Source organism: Haliotis cracherodii, unplaced genomic scaffold (assembly GCF_022045235.1).
Source record: "Haliotis cracherodii isolate W230 unplaced genomic scaffold, xgHalCrac1.p SCAF_2, whole genome shotgun sequence".
NCBI lineage: Eukaryota > Metazoa > Mollusca > Gastropoda > Lepetellida > Haliotidae > Haliotis > Haliotis cracherodii.
Window position 1 is genome coordinate 40687738 of NW_027266275.1, and position 14010 is coordinate 40701747.

At 39.2% G+C, this 14010-nt stretch overlaps 1 protein-coding gene across 3 annotated transcripts in view; it reads right to left on the reverse strand.

Annotated features, from left to right (window-relative positions):
• Positions 1-1267: 1267 nt before the first annotated feature.
• Positions 1268-14010, reverse strand: part of LOC139468099 (dual specificity mitogen-activated protein kinase kinase 6-like) — a 35246-nt gene continuing 22503 nt past the window's right edge. For all 3 annotated transcript variants that reach the window (XM_071249825.1, XM_071249823.1, XM_071249826.1), the window contains exons 2-9: positions 13328-13382; positions 11592-11757; positions 10739-10858; positions 7906-8022; positions 7447-7626; positions 6846-6923; positions 6388-6527; positions 1268-5544 (exon numbers count right to left, since the gene is read on the reverse strand). In XM_071249825.1, coding sequence (XP_071105926.1) covers positions 5394-5544; positions 6388-6527; positions 6846-6923; positions 7447-7626; positions 7906-8022; positions 10739-10858; positions 11592-11757; positions 13328-13382 — 1007 coding nt within the window. In that variant the 3' untranslated portion in view covers positions 1268-5393. The remainder of the gene's footprint in view (positions 5545-6387; positions 6528-6845; positions 6924-7446; positions 7627-7905; positions 8023-10738; positions 10859-11591; positions 11758-13327; positions 13383-14010) is intronic.

The window sequence follows — 14010 nt, forward strand, 5'->3', positions numbered from 1 at the left end:
ACTGATCCCTTAATAGCAAGAGGCACCTGTTAACAACCTGGAGTTTGTGTGTGCAAAGTTTCATGAAAGAATATCTACTAGTTTTGGAGATATGATCCAGACAAAACTTATTATTAATGGACAGACAAGTCGATAACCATATCCCCCTGAATTACATACCTGGGGGATAAAAGTAATTTTGGTGCTGTGTCCATCAAAGGTCAAGGCTATTGTTTAACATGGTTGTATGTTTTGGTAATTACTGTTGCATGTTCACTTGTATAATTCTGAGACCTGGGAAATAATCTGTACATGGTGGTGACAGGGCTGCTTCTGTTATGGAAAGTACTTTCAAACAATTCTAGTTGAAACATAAGATAATCATTCAAGATTTCAAGATTCCTTAAGTGAGTGAGTGAGTGAGTTTGGTTTAACGCCGCTTTTAACAGTATTCCAGTTATACGGGGGCGTGTCAGCTTAATGTGGGAGGAAAGCCCGAAGTGATGCAGGACACAGACATTTACCACTTCGGTAAAACCCACGAGCACGGGTATGGTGCTGACAAACCTAGAAACATAATCGGGGCGAACCGGGATTCGAACCCACAATCATAGATTTCTGGCGTGCCCAAGGGACGCAACTCTGCACAGCGAATCACGGCGCCTTAGACGACTGGGCCACCTGTGCCCCCAAGATTCCTTAAGAAAAATAGACTTTGACTATTGTGATCTTTAAGTTTTCTATGTGGCTTTTGTTTTGTCTCATCCCTGTAAGATACATGTATTATTTGAATAACAGAGGACAGATCAAACATGATACAAGAAGCAAAGAGAACTGGTAAAAAATGCTATTGCCGTGGATCACATGGAAAGAAAAATGTCTGAAGGTAGCTAACAAGCAAAAAAAATGGAAATATGAGATGACTGGCGAGAACAGTTAAGTTATTTGTTTTTCAACAAAATAATTTTAATATTGTTTTAATATATCAAACAGGTTTCAGCAGAATGCACACTACCCAAGTCACAACTGATAAAGAGGTAGTGCACACTACCCGAGTCACAATTGATAAAGAGGTAGAGCACACTACCCAAGTCACAATTGATAAAAAGGTAGTGCACACTACCTAAGTCACAATTCATTAAGAGGTAGTGCACTCTACCCAAGTCACAATTGATAAAGAGGTAGTGCACTCTACCCAAGTCACAATTGATAAAGAGGTAGTGCACACTACCAAAGTCACAATTGATACATAATCCTCTTCATGCATCAACTAATAAGCAATGAGTCGTTATTGCAGATATATAGTATTTTTATTTTCAGAAATTTCTGTACATATTCCTGACAATGAATCCTCAATTGAGACTGTACAGATAAAAGTTTAAAACAAAGTAACATTTTTGCTCTTAAGTGAATGCTATTGCCTGAATACTAACATGTCCTTCAGCTGCACTCTGCACCGATGGACCACAGCCCATGACAACAGAAATAATTTCATAATCTTGACACAATGTTAGCTTCTGTAGATCATAGGATGTTCACTGATCAATAACCTTGGTATAGATACAATAAAATCTTTGCTATGGAGCACTAAAAACAAGTTAAAATCTTTTGAGGTATATTTATTTACACTTGTTCTGTTTTCATAAATTATGGCATAGATAACAGTTAATGTGTGACCGTCCCTTTCTCACATCCATGCATACTCCATCACTCTCAGTCTGAATATATACCACAACTTTTGGCAGCAGCTAACATTTCTGAGTCTACACACACTCTATGTACAACCAACAGCATACAAGGACCAGTGTACACTGCTACAATCCATCTGTCCTCACTTCAATAATATGTACATATTTTCAAAATTCGCAGTCAGTGTTTCAGTGTAATCTACACATCTTTGGCACATTTTGAAGGGAGACAACTCATACACAGTAACATCCTCAGAGTGTTTGCTGGGACCACTGATCCACATTCCGTCGGAGGTGGTTGTTAGCACCAGGTCTCATCCCCTGCCTCTAACATGTGAGATTGGGACACCCCGATTGCTGGACATCACTCCCTTTCTGAGTCAACTCAACTGAGCATTTGCAATAATATAACGGAGTGGAAAGGATGAAATGGTTGCTTTTCTTAGCACTTGCTCGAACAATGATATGCAGGCTATAGGAAAAATAATCCCACCTTTATCACCAGGGAGATTGGTTTATATAATTGCTCTGAAGCCTTATATTCTTACTAGCGTCTCCAAGAATGGGCTACACAGACTGTACCCATGATGTCTAATGGACACCAGGTCCTGTGCGTGACGAGGGAACCTATTACAACAAGGCAACTCCATTCAATACTCTCAAAGTTGTCACAATGAAGACCGGGTTGACAAATGCTTGATAAAGGTTCAAGGATCTGTACTGAAATGTCGCACTGACAAAAATAAAGAAGTTGACATCCATGAGTCAACCCTGTCCTCATTCATACGAAGATTACATTACCCATAAGACGTGATGTGACCACACCACGTCTCGTGTACAAATACATGACCGAAGGAAGTATTGTAAAGCAAATCGGTCCTGCCGATTCCAGATATAAATATCAAAGCCTTGGTCCATGGTAATACTGTCTGCTAAGAGACGACACATAAGTCAGAGATTCTGCCAATGCGACTAAATTTGACTGTTATGACCAGTTATGGTATAGAACTTCCAGATGCAGAGGCACTGATGCCAACAACCACCGCAACTGCTTCACAATGTCCACTATCAGGGAAAGACATGAATCTGTAAGTGTTTGTTACATATAGTTATATATTCCACCACCATATGAAGGAAGCCAGTGCCATGTACATTTCATGCCAACCAATCAGCTGAGACATAATCAATTTTAGACATGGACAATGAAAGGAATAGGGCTGCTACTGATGTACATAGTCTCTGATCCATGAAACACAGTACTTCATCTGAAAATGTCAACTTTGTACAACCTGTGCCCCTTCTATCATGAGCAAAAGAAATCATCTACTAAGATACATGTCAGGAGAAGTATGTGATGCCATGCCTCTATTTCCTGGCTTACAGTTAAAAGCCTTGTAGAAGAAACAGAATCAGCTTTAAAACATATATTTAAAAAGTTCAAAATTTAGAGGAATTCATTTCATCAGCCTCTTTTCCTGAAAAAGTAATCATAGGTATCGTCCATTGATATACATCATGTCCATGTAAACCAAGAAAATACAAAATTCTGGCATAAACACTCTGTCAGTACTTACACTCAAAATATCACCTAACTATATGGCATGAAAAAAGAATCCTTAGAATACAATCGCTAACATAATTGTACATTTCATCTTTTAAGTAGAGCTTTAATTTTTGTTATCTTCTGCAAAATATTTTGCTAAAGTTTGATTTTTAAGGGAATACATAATAAAAACTTTGTGAAAGTGTTTTCATTATCATTAGGCATTTTCTATTATTTGGTTCAAAGTGATATCTTAAAAGTAAGGTCAGTAGGGTGAAGAAACTATACAATATATTGCTATACAATATCTGAGCCTGATGGGATGTTTGAATGACAATCAAAGAGTTTGACTCATTCCTATATTAAACTACTTTCAGTTATCAAAATTAATGTGACAATAGGAAATTTGTACTGTTCCTAAAATTCCAATTTTAATCCACAATTCTGATTTTTGTTGGTGGTGGGGGCATATCTGTAAACCAAATAATACAAACAATAACTCCTTCCTAAGTTGAGGAGGTAAACAGTGTTATAGAGTTGAAGACTCTACCAACAACAGTGTATAAGGTAACTCTCCAACAATCAATTATCCATACCAACATGAAAGACATCTTCAACATCATACACAGTAATGCAGGATACTGTATCTTACTGGAAACATAAATTCATGAAACACGATTCACTTAGGTTTCCTTTCAATGGCACAGGCAAACCAACTTAAGAAAACAGGCAAGTTGGATTCTCCCAATCTGAAGGAAGGATGACAAAGTGCTAGCAACTTTGGTTGATACTGCTTCCAGTATTAGTCCAGAGACTTTCTACAAGGTATCCGATTAACCACTACATAAACACTTGAAAGCTTATAATTGTAGGATTTTATCTTTTCAAAGATGCAGAAGTAGCTAAAAACATCTATTTTGTTTTATAATTCAAAATGTTTTCTAATTGTTGCCTTTGGCTCGGGTCAATCAATTCTGTAAACCCAAAATGAAAAGGGTTGTTTAAGTACAAAGCTATCTTTAAGTCTGAAGCAGGTTCTCAATTCCATTGACATGGGGTCATGAATGATCATCAGACAAGTTCCCCATCACAGATGTGATAATATTCTGAAGTTAACAGGTGGGCTTCTTAACTAGGTTTGCCCGTCCCTTGCAACTGATGATCAACTGGCTTTGACAGTATGTCACATCTTATAACCCTTGTCTTCATCAACTGAATTTTCCCCAGCCTTCCAATCAGTAGAAATAGTTGGGGTTTTTCGAACATTTTTCATACCATTGAAAGTATCTCCCCTGTTTATTGCTGTGTTAAATCACTCATGAAATAATTTCAAGAATGGCTCCCAAATCATCTCTCTCTTTATTGTGTGTCCCAACATTATCACAATTTCGGGTTGGTGATGAAACAAGTGAGTGTGACTTCAGTTGTAATGAAACACATCTAAACCTGACTTGAAGTATGTACCATAGAAGTATAGTACAGAGAATACACCACACTACATTAAAACATCTCATTTTGAATAATATCTCCAATGGCCCTATCTGCCTGCACACTTACTGTGAAACGTAACCATGATTGTAGAAATCAAACTTACTCAGTATGCCCTATGATCACGAACATTAATCTCAGCCCTATTATTAAGAGAGAAATGTTTAATGTGTCTGTACAGACCAGTGAAGGTCTGCGGGGGACTGTCACTGCACTAATACCGCCATATTGTGTATAGGGTCCAATTCTGTCTCCTTGTTAAGATACATAACCTTTCAATTAAATAATTATGTGATTATCCAAGTGGAGATGGTTTCACACCCAGCATGCTACTCAGCTATCGCTCTGGCATGAATGAGAACATCATTACATCCGTAATAGTTCCACCTTGAAAAGGTCATCGTGTACCTAACCAGCTCCCTCCAATACTGGCCTAATTGAAATGTACAAATTTTGCATATGGGAAACTAATTAATTGCTGATATTGAAACTATTAAGGTTGATCCTGATTCTCTTCTCACCGACTTCAATATATGTCCTTTACTCCAACCAACTTGACAGCAGTGACAGAACTTGATGCCATCACCGACCTTGTCGAAGGAAGGAGAGTATCTTACAAATAAATAGATATGTGGTCTTTTTACCACCACAGCTGGCATGGAATGGCTCCGGATGTCGATACGGTGAGCTACAGTTTATCTTACACTTTCATTTAAATCCCCGAAGCGTTCTATAACTGAGCCAACATAGGCAGCCATGTCCACTTCCTTCGTTGCGGCACGGACGCAGAATGGGTGTTCCAGAAGCATCACATAGTTCGGCCGCTCCCTGTAGTCCTTCTTCAGGCTGGAAGGAAAGAAACCCATCAAAATCACATCATCACTGAAATACACATGTAAAACTAGCTTAGGAAATAGTTCAGTTACATAATGGTGGCCAAGGTAAGGTGGGGTGGATGCTGAAGTGATAGAAATTGGTTAAGTCCACAAGTTTGAGTACAATGTTGACTAAGTATTGTAATCAGGGTGAATCTTGGTGTCAACCCAAGTGCAGAGGATACTGGTACGGCTCAGGGCACAACCATGTGGATTGAGGCTCTGGTAATAACTGATTACAAATGTGATGTTATTACACAGTATGTATGCAGAGATGCCAACCCATTTTGACACACACATAGGATTATCATTGATAACTAGGGTCTCAAATTAGTAGTTCCTTCAAATTAGTACTCATAATTTGCACGAATGACAATATAGGACATAACTACCCATCATACTGGGGAGGCACTGTATATTCAAACAACCTTCTTTTAGCTACAATGCCAAAGAACATTCAAAATTACAAGCAATATTTAATTCTTCTTTTGACAACTCATTTTATCATTGTACAAAATATTGTTATGGTATCGCAGTACTGACATCATAACAAAGGTGAACATCACTCCCTGGTTATTTTGAAACTAAGTTTTTTGGCAGAGTCTAAAACGTCTGTGGCATTCTTAAATTGTGTGTCAGGATGGACCAGGAACCAAACTTTTTGAGCTCTTAAAAATCTTGACATTTCCCATTTGGTGTAATTCAATTATTAGGTCATATCAAAGTTGAACTTTTTGATAGGTTTGTAGCACCTAACCTTCATGCATCCACAGAGGTGTTGAAAAGTGTTGTTAGTGTGGAGTCCAGGACTTACCACTTGACTATAATGTCCTCGAACTCAGGGGTGAACTGTCCTGGGGGGAGTTTGGGGGGATCCTCCATCACCACCTGCTTGATCTGCTCAAACGGAGTCTTCCACTTGCTATAGGGGAACACGCCGGTTGCAATCTCAATCTGGAAGAGTTAAACACTGCAGTCAGTAATATCCCAGCTATATCCCTCCTCCACAAGGTGACAACCAGATCCTCAGTTTAGTCCCCAATTACACGCCTGAGCTGCCGGGCTCAATGTCTGCAACTGGGAGAGTTGGAGAGTCACAGCCCACATCCCAAATTGTTTCCCCTATTTTCATACAAAATGCAAATAGATGTCACCAATGTGTCACTTGACCTGTCTTTAGAACCGATTCTACTTTTCGCAACAGTAGGTATCCGTCTCATGGTTCCCATCATGAACCTGCTTATTGTCTCTTAATAACAGGGGCCAACTCACCATTGTAATTCCAAGACTCCAAACATCCGACCTGATGCCATAGTCAGGATTTGTGGGTTCGGGATTTATCCTCTCCGGCTGAAAAAGTACAGTGAACAAATGAGACACTCACACACCGTTTTACTCACTATCATATGAAGACAGAGTTTACTTTATTACTAAAAAGATTTTGATTATCAAATGCAAGTGATATGATAGTGGAATCTGACTGATCAATAGGAGGGACATAAAAGGGACAAAACCTGTAATCGCAGCTCGTGGCGCTATGGTCGAACCAAGAAAGTTAGGAAGGGTGAACAGCCAGTTAACTCCCTAGCCTCGGGAAGATTGAAATCCACAAGTTAACTCCTTCTTTATTGATACTGCAGCTTAATGCCACTTAAAGATATCACAATCACATGTTTATTACAGTACCACTGTGCTGACTGACATCAGGACACAAGCATAATGTATTTCCACGCCCTTGGAATGAGTATGGTCTCAGTCTCTTGTACCTGTATCCCTGGAGCCATGGTTGGGAACACGGGCCTCACACTTTTATCCATAATAGAAATTGAAGCGAGGTGTATAAAATGACAAGTGCAATCAAGTGCATGCTTACACCCATATAAGGTCGACATCCAGCATCCTTTGTCCGTGCTATAGAATCTACCAAGTAGCCACTGATGCCAAAGTCACATATTTTCACCATTCCCTTGATGTTGATGAGGATGTTGGATGGCTTGACATCTCGATGAATCACTTTGAGTTCTGTGTGCAGGTAGTGGAGGGCTTGCACCACCTGGCAGGGGACACACACAACAATTACAGTCTCACTTCACCACAAGCCATAGATTTGTTCAGTAACTTCTAAGTCATTTCCCTTTCCTCAATGCATGCTGTACATGTGAATCTGATGCATGCAGTATCTCAGATGATACTAATCTATACTTTATTTTGGAAACTTTGTTTTAAGTAAGCATTATGAAAATCTGTCTCTACCAAATGAGAGGAAAAGAAGACACTGAGCATATATAAGAGCAACATGTCTCAAACAATATATGAGTATCATTATACTTACTGAGTAGGCTATCTTGCCTAAGACTTCTTCAGGTATTTTGTCCCCATTGGAATATATTTTCTTGTAGAATTTGTCCAGTGATGTCTCCATCACTTCCATGCAGATCCATACATCCCCCTGAAACAGTGTACACAGATGCTACAATCCCCTGAAACAATGTAACACAGATGCTACAACCCCCTGAAACAATGTACACAGATCCATACATCCCCCTGAAACAATGTACACAGATACTACAATCCCCTGAAACAATGTACGCAGATGCTACATCCACCTGAAACAATGTACACAGATACTACAATCCCCTGAAACAATGTACACAGATGCTACAATCCCCTGAAACAATGTACACAGATACTACAATCCCCTGAAACAATGTACACGGATACTACAATCCCCTGAAACAATGTAACAGATGCTACAATCCCCTGAAACAATGTAACACAGATGCTACAACCCCCTGAAACAATGTACACAGATACTACAATCCCCTGAAACAATGTAACAGAGGCTACAACCCCCTGAACCAATGTACACAGATGCTACAATCCCCTGAAACAATGTACACTGATACTACAATCTCCTGAAACAATGTAACAGATGCTACAATCTCCTGAAACAATGTAACAGATACTACAACCACCTGAAACAATGTACACAGATACATACATCCCCCTGAAACAATGTAACAGATGCTACAACCACCTGAAATAATGTAACACAGATACTTCAATCCCCTGAAACAATGTACACAGATGCTACAACCCCCTGAAACAATGTAACAGATGCTACAACCACCTGAAATAATGTAACACAGATACTTCAATCCCCTGAAACAATGTACACAGATGCTACAATCCCCTGAAACAATGTACACGGATACTACAATCCCCTGAAACAATGTACGCAGATGCTACATCCACCTGAAACAATGTACACAGATGCTACAATCCCCTGAAACAATGTACACAGATGCTACAACCCCCTGAAACAATGTACACAGATACTACAATCCCCTGAAACAATGTACGCAGATACTACAATCCCCTGAAACAATGTACACAGATGCTACATCCCCCTAAAACAATGTACACGGATACTACAATCCCCTGAAACAATGTACACAGATACTACAATCCCCTGAAACAATGTACGCAGATGCTACAACCCCCTGAACCAATGTACACAGATACTACAATCCCCTAAAACAATGTAACACAGATGCTACAACCCCCTGAAACAATGTAACAGAGGCTACAACCCCCTGAACCAATGTAACACAGATACATACATCCCCCTGAAACAATGTAACAGATGCTACAACCACCTGAAATAATGTAACACAGATACTTCAATCCCCTGAAACAATGTACACAGATGCTACAACCCCCTGAAACAATGTAACAGATGCTACAACCACCTGAAATAATGTAACACAGATACTTCAATCCCCTGAAACAATGTACACAGATGCTACAATCCCCTGAAACAATGTACACGGATACTACAATCCCCTGAAACAATGTACGCAGATGCTACATCCACCTGAAACAATGTACACAGATGCTACAATCCCCTGAAACAATGTACACAGATGCTACAACCCCCTGAAACAATGTACACAGATACTACAATCCCCTGAAACAATGTACGCAGATACTACAATCCCCTGAAACAATGTACACAGATGCTACATCCCCCTAAAACAATGTACACTGATACTACAATCCCCTGAAACAATGTACACAGATACTACAATCCCCTGAAACAATGTACGCAGATGCTACAACCCCCTGAACCAATGTACACAGATACTACAATCCCCTAAAACAATGTAACACAGATGCTACAACCCCCTGAAACAATGTAACAGAGGCTACAACCCCCTGAACCAATGTAACACAGATGCTACAACCCCCTGAAACAATGTAACAGAGGCTACAACCCCCTGAAACAATGTAACACAGCTGCTACAACCCCCTGAAACAATGTAACAGATGCTACAACCCCCTGAAACAATGTACACAGATACTACAATCCCCTGAAACAATGTATGCAGATACTACAATCCCCTGAAACAATGTACACAGATGCTACATCCACCTGAAACAATGTACACGGATACTACAATCCCCTGAAACAATGTACACAGATGCTACATCCACCTGAACCAATGTACACAGATACTACAATCCCCTGAAACAATGTAACACAGATGCTACAACCCCCTGAAACAATGTAACAGAGGCTACAACCCCCTGAACCAATGTACACAGATGCTACAATCCCCTGAAACAATGTACACAGATACTACAATCTCCTGAAACAATGTACACAGATACTACAATCTCCTGAAACAATGTACACAGATGCTACAATCCCCTGAAACAATGTAACAGATGCTACAATCTCCTGAAACAATGTAACAGATACTACAACCACCTGAAACAATGTAACAGATGCTACAACCACCTGAAATAATGTAACACAGATACTTCAATCCCCTGAAACAATGTACACAGTTGCTACAACCCCCTGAAACAATGTACACAGATGCTACAACCCCCTGAAACAATGTACACCAATCATACAATCCCCTGAAATAATGTAACACAGATACTTCAATCCCCTGAACCAATGTACACAGATACTACAATCCCCTGAAATAATGTAACACAGATGCTACAACCCCGTGAAACAATGTACACCAATCATACAATCCCCTCAATTTTCAACAACATTTTAACATTCAACATCAGGCTATGACAAAGACCCTGGATTTCCATGGTGAACGTCACTACTTGAAAATCACTCTGACAACAAGAGTACGTACATCTCTGAACAGCGCTCCATAAAAGTGCACAGTGTACGGACAGGAGCCACTGCGCATGTTCACATCCAAATCCATCAACAGCCTCTTTGTTTCTTGGTTATTTACAGTTGCCATGATACGCTGAAATAAAACATCACTGCCTGTAGTTCACAAAATGGTATTTGGAGATATACAAGACAGAAAGACTAACATATTTCTGTTCGCAATTTTGCATGAAAGTTGTCATGCAGTTTTATAACCAATATAATTAATGCCTTATCAGCAATAATATGCACATTGAGTTTCTAGTAGTGGAATGAGTGGGTTAGTTTTTACACAGCGTTGAACAGCATTTCTGTTATTACACAGCATGTCAGCTTATGTGGGTAGAAATCTATATTTTTTGTTTGTTTGCTGTTTTTCACCACAGTCAATATTCCAGCTATTCCCCAGCAGCCCAGCTGAGTCAGTGTCAGTTCGGTTTAACGCTGCTTTTAACAGTTTTCCAGTTATATCACAGTTTGTCAGCTTAATGTCAGAGGAAAGCCCAAAGTGATGCATGTCTCAGATGTTTACCACTTTGGTGAAACCCACGAGCACGGGTATGGTGCAGATAAACCTAGAAACATAATCGGGGCGAACCAGGATTCGATGAAGACACGCAATAAGCCAAGTCACATTTTTATCACCTCTTAAGCATTGGTAACCTGGGAACAATTCTAACCTGGAATTTCCAAAGTAATGTAAGTCATTAACTTTTACCACTGGGTATGATGCTGACCAAACAGTGAAATAAGGGTAAATCTAGGATTCAGACCGGACAAAAATTACTGACATTATGTAAAAACCTGCTACATGTGTAAAGCTGCCTTACCTTAACGGCTAGGATGGTATTGCTAGGTCTATGACGCATCTCCTCCACGACGCCATATGCGCCGCGGCCCAACAATTTGATTGGCTCGAGATCTGTGGCATCGCACTCAACTGTCTTATCCCCAATGGTCAAAGTTGCTGTGGAATCCAAATCAGGGCGAGGAGGCCTGAAGAGAAAACAACAACAATATTACAGCTCCTCTTCCACATCACACTCTCATCATTTCTCAAATGTAAGGGAATAAAAATTGACCAGTAGCAAGTATGCCCACACATAGGACTAAAATAAATCACTATTTACAAAAACCTGCTACATTGTTACAAGGACTGATCTTAAAGTTGATAATTCATCTGTGTCATGAAGTTAGTTTCAGTCATATCATGACCATTTTCTGATTCTCACTGGAAGTGTCACATTCACCTCCAGTTATTGCTAAAATAAACCCATCACCAACCATGGTATATGGGGAAACATACAGTGACCATATACAGTCAACATGCAAGTTACAGAAGCTTCAGTATCTAGGTTTTTTATTGTAATTTATCATCCAAAACTGGCTCCCACAGGAGATATCGCTTGGGTGAGATCAAGCGATATCTACACTGTAGATATCGCTGCAATAAAATTGTTACCATGATGTCACAGTCAAATGACATCACTAATGGCTCTGCTACTGAAGCTGTAAGCATTACTTTTTACACTTTAGACACTGCTTATTACTGTCTACAAACTGAAAAAGTTGGAAGAATGATGATGGATGATAAATAGAATCTCACCCTTGTGTCTTTTGATACCAAATATATCAACACTTGTTGATAAATTTGATATCAAAGGACACTCAGGTGAGATTCTCTATGTAGCAAGTGTTTTTCAGACCACACAGATTTTTGTGCATCAAACCATTTTTATTGTGAATATATTAGGCCAGTGGTGATATTTTTGTAGTACATACAAACCCTCTTTGTTGGAGAAAAGCTTCATCTATAAAAGAGACAGTGAAACCTATCCCTAACTATCTTCTCTCTTTACAGATGAAATAGCCATTGGCTGGTCTCCATAGGTAAATTATGGTTACTTGTGTGGAATTGTAAATTGGGAAGTATATGTTGAAGAAAGTAGTAAATTATACTAAAAAATAATGACATAACATAGTGTTACCTTTTAGATATAAACCTTTAGAGCTTGACATATTTTCTCTACAGGTCTGTAATAAAGTACCCTGCAGTATTTGTTCAATGTTTGATACAAGTCTTTGTAAATAAGGACAATACTGAGGATATATTTGACATGTTCTAACCAAGGATAACTAGCAACATTTAGCACTAGCACAAATACTAACACAAACAATTTAACACTGCCCGTGAATAATTATATTTGACTGACAAATCTTGAAGGAAATAAATTGAAAAGTATTCATAATGTTTTCAATTTATACACCAATAGTAGCTTGATGACAGAGTACAGGTAATTTACTAAACCAATACAATGAAACCTCATTATTAAAAAAAAACAAAAAACCTTCTTCCAGAGGATCTTTAAGGGGACATATTACAGCAGGACATCATACTCCGCACTATAATCTGTTAATTTGGAAACTTGATTATCCAGAATATTTCACTGGTACTGTCTGGGTAAACAGGGTTACATTGTATATTTTAAATCGTTGCCTGATGCACATTCACGTTGTGGTCCATATATAAACATGTCAAGAACAAAATAGAAAATGAATGACTTACTGTGGACTGGCAGGTGGGTTTTCGGGCAGGGTGATCTTAGGAAGCCGTGCCCTCCCTGGAAGAAGAGGAACATGCATGAGACAAGCATCACCATGGGATGGCAGCCCAACCCCAATTGGTCATATACATTTACCCCTATTGTGAAATCCTCAAGCAAAGGTATGAGACTGACAAAACAAGAACATAATCAGGGCAAATCTGGGATTTGAACCCAATCATTAGAACTAGGGACAAAACTGCAGCGAACTGTGTCACTGGTCTGACAGGTCCCTGAAACCTGGAAGATGCACATCTTGTATTCATGACATTAAAACCGACAATGGATCTAAAACATATTGTCTCTACCTGGGTCCTTTGATAAATTGTACACTGGTATTTCCTCATTTGATACCACGTATGGAAATTACAACATACCTGGACCAGTTTCGTTACTGTTAAAGGTGTCCTCTGGGCAAGCAGAATTTAAGACATTTGGGGGGGGGGTATTGCTATATGTTATCACTATTCAGACTACATTTCCATCCTTGCAAAACAGGAAATACCTGTGTGTTTAAACGAAAATAAAAATATATTTTGTGTTCATCTGTATTTAACAGTTTACTGAGATTCAAAGCATTATCATAATGAGATTTGCCAACCCTAAAAGGCTGAAGTCTTGGAAAAACTAACTGGACACTCTTATC